This window comes from Spinacia oleracea, chromosome 4, assembly GCF_020520425.1.
Source record: "Spinacia oleracea cultivar Varoflay chromosome 4, BTI_SOV_V1, whole genome shotgun sequence".
NCBI classification, from domain to species: Eukaryota; Viridiplantae; Streptophyta; class Magnoliopsida; order Caryophyllales; family Amaranthaceae; genus Spinacia; species Spinacia oleracea.
The window spans coordinates 146,141,566-146,148,743 of NC_079490.1; the positions used below are offsets into that span (position 1 = coordinate 146,141,566).

Sequence of the window (7,178 nt, forward strand, 5' to 3'; positions counted from 1 at the left end):
TGTAACTGAATGTTGATTCTGATCAAGAGGTTCAGAACGTAACACAGGAGATGGAATATGAGCACGAGCAGGTTGTCTCGAAGATTCACCCACTTCGTACGAAGCATTATCTCTACCAAAACGAAATGTGAAGCCATGTTGAACTGTTTCTGTAGGCTCATCAAAACCAGGAGCACACATTCTAAATGTGCCTCTCCTGTTATCACTTGAGAAATTTGTAAATGGAATGGGCTCCAGATAGTTACGAATTGGAGAAGGCATATATGAATCATCTCGCATTCGAACTGAACCACTGAAGGTTCTACCATAATTATGAATCATTCGAGGATCATAGAACCCATTTTGATGTGGAGTAGAACTATCTCCTTGATTACCAGTACCATTAACATCAAAATCATCCTCAGAAAAATGATCTGAAGCCGGGTGGTAGGACGTGTCTGACCCCCCAGCAGAACCATTTGGGGAATTATTGTTGTTGTTATTACCACCCCCATTCCCTCCTGACCCTCCAAAATCCCCATCACCCCCTAAATCATCATCCCCATTAAGTTGATTAGGGTCAAAGTCATCAATCCAGTGGTAGTGTAACAAATTTAACATGGTATTTCGATTAGAAAAACGATCTGAAAGGCCTTGAATCATATTCGAGTACAAGGGTTGATGTACAGAACCATGCATAATAGTAGAACCAGTGGCCTCTAACCTATCAAAGAAATCTCCAACCCTTCTACTAGCAGCATAATCAGTTAACAGACAATTACTAGTATAATGTCCCACCCCTCCACATTTCTTACAGAATTTAAAAATTCCTTCGTAACGAAAGTTAACCCACATAGCTTGATCAGAAGAAAGAGGTAAGAAACAACCTGGAATAAGAGGTTGAGAAAGATCGATTGTCAACAAAGCTCGAATCTCCGGCTCCGGGGGAACATCCTCATTGCCACCGTCAATCTGCTCTATAACTCCAACATGTCGTAGAGCTTGCACCCCCCATTGAATGTCAAGAAAACGAAGGGGAAGACCATGTACCCTAACCCAAAGCTTAGCTTTATCAAAATTCAATAAGTGTGGAACCACTTCATCATGCCCTCTCCGAAAAGAAATTAAAGAGCCATCCATAACTGTAGTCTGAATTTGTAATAGAGCTTCTCTATCCACCATATTCGAACAGATGAACACAAAGAACAAACCTAGCTTCTTCACCCGAATTGGACCCCTCTTAACCCATTGAGTATCGACTACGTGTTGCACCACCGATATAGGAGGAGAGCTTGGACTATAAAACTTTCCTATAACTGAGATACTCCAATTAATTGGAGGACCTAACAGATGAGGTGCAGGAGGATCAACCAATACCCCCATCCTATGATGCCTCCAATTGTACTGTTGACCTCTAGGAGGCATATTTAAAGGCTAAAACTACACTTTGAAAAAGAACAAGGATATTAAAAGACAGAGATTAAGAAGAAGACAGGGGGATTACAGAGTATAATAACCAGAAGGATTTTTGTGGAAATTGAGGATTATAAAACAAGAATTAGAATCTCCTAGATGAAATAGCTTAATTAAAAAAACGTAGTGGACAACCAGTGATGCATGAGCAAAACAGGTGTCTAAAGAAAATAAACCCACTTGCCAAAGCAATTAACAATAATCTAACTGTGATTGGGGAAAAGATTTGAAGGGATTAGGAAGAAAATTCTGGAACAAGAACCCTAACCCTAGACTCACAACTTTGGTGAGAGACGCGGAAATTTTGAGAGAAAATTCACGTGTGTGATTTGAAGGTCATTTTAATTATGTTAAATATACACAACAGTGTAAAAAAATAGTACTTTATAATTTTTGTTACTAAAAAGTAATAATAAAAGTAATAAGCAAAGTCAAAGAGGCCAACAGACAAGTGAATGCCTGGTACTATAAGATATATATAGATTGCATGCAGCATTGCACTTCCATGCAACCCACCAGAAATTATCATCAAAGTTTGTTAATCAAGTTAGATATCAGACAAACGTTCACAAAGTAGACTTCATGTTTTCATGACAGAATGAGTGAATACTAACAGACTTCGGTTTGGAAAATCAAGGATACAAGTTACAACCAGAGTAATTAGAAAGAGAAGAAAAAAACTAACCGAAGCAAGAATCAAGCTACCCACACAAAGCATATGGCAAGAAAGACATTAAGAGTAAATGACATGAATAATATGCACCCACATTCTTTGGTACAGGGACGTGTTAAAATCAAGAAAGAAAGTGAGAAGAATCAAGTTCATAAAATTCTCCAACTCTCTTGGTCTCAGCTCATACCAGGCTTATATAAAATTGGTGACACTACTTCTTTTGGCTTAAGGATACAAGACGAAGTCCCATTTCAAGTTATCCATGTCCCCCGGAGCTCAGCTCAAATATTCTAATACGGAGTATCACGTATAACATACAGGGTATATATTCCATAGGCTACACATAGAATTCAGCATTCCAAAATCCAACTATCCAACTGGAACCAAGAATTCCTGCAAATTAACAGCACGACAAAGCTACTGGAGTTTCTCCATCATATCATAGCTCCTTGACGTAGTAGTAAAACTCACAAGAACAGTGCCCCTAAAATAACAGAGTTCAGTTTTTCCAAAAACAAATATCAGAAACACCTTATTAAAAGGAAACTGACGTCTTCGAGGCTATAAGTACACAATTCTTTCCATTTTCAAAATCAATCTCATGCAAATCCACACACTTCTTGCAATCAAACATCAGCATAGTATACAGTATATAATGACCTAGAATTCCAAGCTCCAAAAGAGAAAACTTTGGCAGTTAAAGGTAATTTTTTTGGCACAAAATCAGCGCCGACCCATTTCGAATCACTAGAATTCAGTCATAATAACAAGAAACTTAGACCCAAAGAACCGATATGCTCTGTATAAAACGATCCTTAAATATTCCAATCCCATCTTCAAAACTCTTGTGTAGGTGACTTGAACTTATACTAAGTAACTAATTCAACTATTCAAGCACCCAATTAAGCGACTAATTCGACTATTGAAGCACTGAATTAAGTGACTAATTCACCATATCACATATTCACATTATCTGACTAATTCACTACTCCTACATCACATTGACATTGGCCCCAGATCACAAAGTCTCAATCAAATTTTAATTACAAATCAGACAACTTAAATGAACAAAAAATATCCCAAAACCAACAAATAATTAGCAATTCAATAAATAAAAATATATATACCGGGAGTCCTGGACGCCGGAGAATGTAGTCAGTTGGGATGGGGTCCGTCGGGTTCGGGAAGCCGGCAGTAGGAGGCTCCGGCCCTCGTGAGCCAGGTGAAGCTCCGATCACTCTGTTCAATTAAAGTTCCTGATAAAAGTTAATTGGCAGATCCAATTAAAGTTCCTGATAAAATCTTTCTCTGAATCCTATAATCTACTTTTTTAAGGCAGAAAGTGGAGCTAACTTCCATTCATTAAGCTCTAACTAACCGAAAATCTATATCTCTCTGCGCCTAATTCCAATTCCTTTAAATACAATCAGAATCAGTCAAAATTGGTTACTTGTTGACCGAATTGAATCATACTCATTCAACCAAACAATCAAAAACATATTTACTCGATAAAATAGCATTGAATCACAGAATCAGACAAGTTTAAAACCAAATCACTAACCCATCAAGAATAACTATAATTAAATCAGATCAAATTAATTTTAACCAAAAAATAAATAAATTACAATCTCAGAATAGAGTAAAAAAAATTTGACTAACCTGCAAAGTAGTCTTTAGTTATTCATCAAATGCAACAAAGAAGCCACATTTGAAGAAATTATGAAGTGTAGATCAAAGATCAAAACAACATATTCTTGAAACACGATTGCGCATCAAGAGTCGCCTAAGGAGAATTGAGACTAGTAAGATAAAGTGATAAGCATCCTAAAAAAATATCTCATTTCCAGTTGGTATTATGTTTTCTTAAAAATGAAATAGTCACATTAGAAGATAAAGTGATAAGCATCCTACTGTAGTTTTCCTAAATTCCAGAAAACGTAATACTCTAGTGCAATAATGAAATCCAAATAATCCAACAACCTATTATCAAAATAGAGAATCAAAACCCAATTACAATCTAAATACTCACTCCATACGTGAACCAATTCAGAGGAACAAAACCCTAAAACCATAATAATCAATCCTAATCGAATGCAAACCCCCTTCACCACAAAACCGTTCAAGAAAACTAATTAACAATAATCCAACACTTAAAAACGCAAATTATGAACAACCAAACCTAAAATCAACAGGTATCGCACATTTCATGGATGGATTACCTTGAAATTCTCTTTCGCCATGAGAAGAAGAACCGCCGGGCGGAGGAAAGGCCGCCACCTGAAGATGGATTTTTGCCACCACCGTAATCGCCGCCATATGATTGATTTTTGTGGTCTCGCCATCTATTAGGGTCTTGAGGCTTGAGGTTTTGCAGAGTGAAGAGAAGCCAGGGATTCGTTTTTTCCTTTCATTTTTGTTTTAGTTTTTTTTCCTCCTAAACGTTTTAATAGCATTATGTTTAGGGGCCGTTTGGTTGGGGGTCTTCAAGAAAGGGAAAGGGAATGAGCAGGATTCATTCCCTTTATTGTTGTTTGTAACACCATTTCAATCATTCCCTTTACCCTCTCCATTTCCCCAAAGTCCTCTACATTGATTCCCCACCCCCCCAAAGATTTTGTATTCCCTTTCCCAGTTTACCTAATACACCACCTTGTCTAACCCAACCAACCAACCAGCCCGTGGTTGCCGCCCTCCCAACCACTCTACCACCACCATCTCCAAGACCACCACCACCATCTCCAAGACCACCACCACCACCTCCGAGACCACCACCACTACCTCCGAGACCACCAGCCACCGTCACCTCCGAAACCAACTCCAAAAGCCGTGGCCGCCGCCCTCCCAACCACCTGATCCACCACCTCTCACCCCCAAAAAACCACCACCATCCCTTAATTATGATTTCATATGGTCAAATTCGACCAAGGAAACTCTAGATCTAGAGTTTTCATATTCGAATTTAACCTTTAAAACCTCAAATTGGACTTTCATAGTGGTGGTGAACATCTAGAAGAGAGAGAATAAGAAACAATGGCGTTGGGCGGCGGTAGCAATTGGGCGTTGGGCGTGGTAGCAATTGGGCGTTGGGCGTGGTAGCAATTGGGCAGCGTTGGGCGTTGTAGCAATTGGGTGTGGTAGCAATTGGGCGGCGTTGGGCGTTGTAGCAATTGGGTGTGGTAGCAATTGGGCGGTGGCGGCGAAAGGTTGGGCGGCGGCGGAAGAGAGAAGTATAGGAAGGAGGGAGAAGGAGAGGAACACTGAGGGAGAAGGAGAGAGACGTGAAGGGATTGAAGGAAATAAAAATCCCACCAAACAACTGCCAAAACAAAGGAATTTCCTTTCCTTTCTCTCTCATTCCCTTTGTTGATTCCATTCCCTTTACCCCATTCGAACCAAACGCCCCCTTATAGGCTTTATAATAAAGCTGTAATTTGCGTATACGACTTAATATGACAGCGCTTTTTATATAAGCGCTATAATATGTGCACATATGATAGTGTGTTTTATACAAGCGCTATAATATGTTATTTTTTATACTTTTGATAGCGGAAGAGGTAAAAGCGCTATTAAAAAAACGCTATTAAATGATATTTCTGTAGTAGTGTACAAGTCTTGAACCCGTGACCTCTAATTTGTAAACCAAACAATTAACCACTAATCCAAATCAAATTTTATGTCATCTTTTCATAACAAAACATAATAAATGACATATTAATAATTATGGAGTATTGAATTTATTTAAAATTTGTATCCGTGTATTAACCCGGGGCATCGCCCGGGCCCAAATACTAGTTAAAATAATTATAGGATGTTAAAATATATAGAATGTCAATTAAACTACTAAAAATTTCAGGTACTTACAAAACTAGTTCTACCAAACAGACAACATAATCAGCTACCTTATCAGTTTCAGCACCTTATCAGTTTCAGGTATTATCTTATCAGTTTCAGCTGTTTTATCAGTTTCAGCTCAATTTCAATTGGTGTTACCAAACAGACCTTAAGTGAGAGGAAAAGAACCAACATCCAATAAATTAGTGTATATTGGATTTTCTAAATATTAAGATAAATTATCAGTAATTTAGTATCCTGTGTGTTGGATATCAATATTTTAATTTTTAATTTTTTTTTTGTTGAGGGGAATCCCTTATGGGCGGTTAAATTCATTAGTAGGTAAGTCCGGCTCCAATAAGAGAGTAATACATTGCATTCTTTCTACCAATTATACACGACAAGGAATGAATGTTACTCATGAGTAACCTTATTGCCCTCTCTATGAACAAAACGCAAAGAAACACACTCCGACAAACTACTCATATAATCAAGAATAAGTTGTACATCAACTTTTATTTTATCACAATTGTCTTTCTTATTTCATATGGAGTATCATAGTCGACTAATTTGGTAAATTTGTTATGGCAAAAAATAAACTCCCTCTGTATTTTTTTTAGAAGTCACAATTACCCCTTCACTTATTTATTTAGGAGTCACAATTCAATTTTTGGAAACTAATTGTTGGTCGACGCGCGATATATGTTACAGTCCATTGTAAGGTTATGGGACTTAAGTCCCACATCGGTCATATGGGTGGCTGATGTGGGATTTATATAGGATCATGGACTCTCCTCCCCTTGAGCTAGCTTTTGGGGATGGTTCTCCTGTGGTCCTGTATCAATGGTATCAGAGCCGACTACCGCTCCTAGCACCACGTGACTGATGGAGGTGACGTCGGTGCTCGTCTGGGGCTAGGAACTTTCTCTCTTTGCCTAGCGCAAAGCCTGCCACATGAGGGCATGTGGCTGCGAAGAGGGGTGGTATGTTACGGTCCATTGTAAGGTTATGGGGGCCGTCCCCCAAGATAGACAAAAATTAATGGTGTAATTATTTTTATTGAAGTATTTCAATTATTATGGTTAATAAATGGTTGTTTGTAGAAAAAAACATATAGCTTAACGACTACTAACACTTGTAACATACATTTATCTTTATAAATAAGTAATTGCATATGCTATCTTGTTCAACACTTAATTCTAACTCACGAGGATTCGAAATG

The 7,178-nt window shown here is 38.1% G+C and overlaps 1 protein-coding gene and 1 long non-coding RNA gene across 2 annotated transcripts; both read right to left on the minus strand.

Annotated features, from left to right (window-relative positions):
• Positions 1 to 1,755: 1,755 nt before the first annotated feature.
• LOC130460038 (uncharacterized) lies at positions 1,756 to 4,408 on the minus strand. Its single transcript, XR_008919855.1, has 3 exons — positions 4,345 to 4,408; positions 3,253 to 3,364; positions 1,756 to 2,609 (listed from the first exon to the last, which is right to left on the minus strand). It is a non-coding gene; the product is annotated as an uncharacterized lncRNA (long non-coding RNA).
• A 301-nt stretch (positions 4,409 to 4,709) lies between these two features.
• On the minus strand, positions 4,710 to 6,955 carry LOC130471997 (glycine-rich cell wall structural protein 1.8-like). The gene is made up of 3 exons (XM_056842396.1): positions 6,820 to 6,955; positions 5,987 to 6,041; positions 4,710 to 4,974 (listed from the first exon to the last, which is right to left on the minus strand). Exons 1-3 carry the CDS (start codon positions 6,953 to 6,955, stop codon positions 4,710 to 4,712), a joined length of 456 nt encoding a protein of 151 aa, XP_056698374.1.
• Positions 6,956 to 7,178: the final 223 nt, after the last annotated feature.

Coding starts and splice junctions, on each gene's coding strand:
- LOC130471997 (XM_056842396.1), bottom strand. CDS start 6,955: ATGGACCGTAACATACCACCCCTCTTCGCAGCCACATGCCCTCATGTG. Junction 6,042..6,819: donor GTCACGTGGTGCTAGGAGCG/GTAGTCGGCTCT, acceptor GAAACTGATAAG/GTGCTGAAACTGATAAGGTA. Junction 4,975..5,986: donor TGTTTGGTAGAACTAGTTTT/GTAAGTACCTGA, acceptor GTGGTGGATCAG/GTGGTTGGGAGGGCGGCGGC.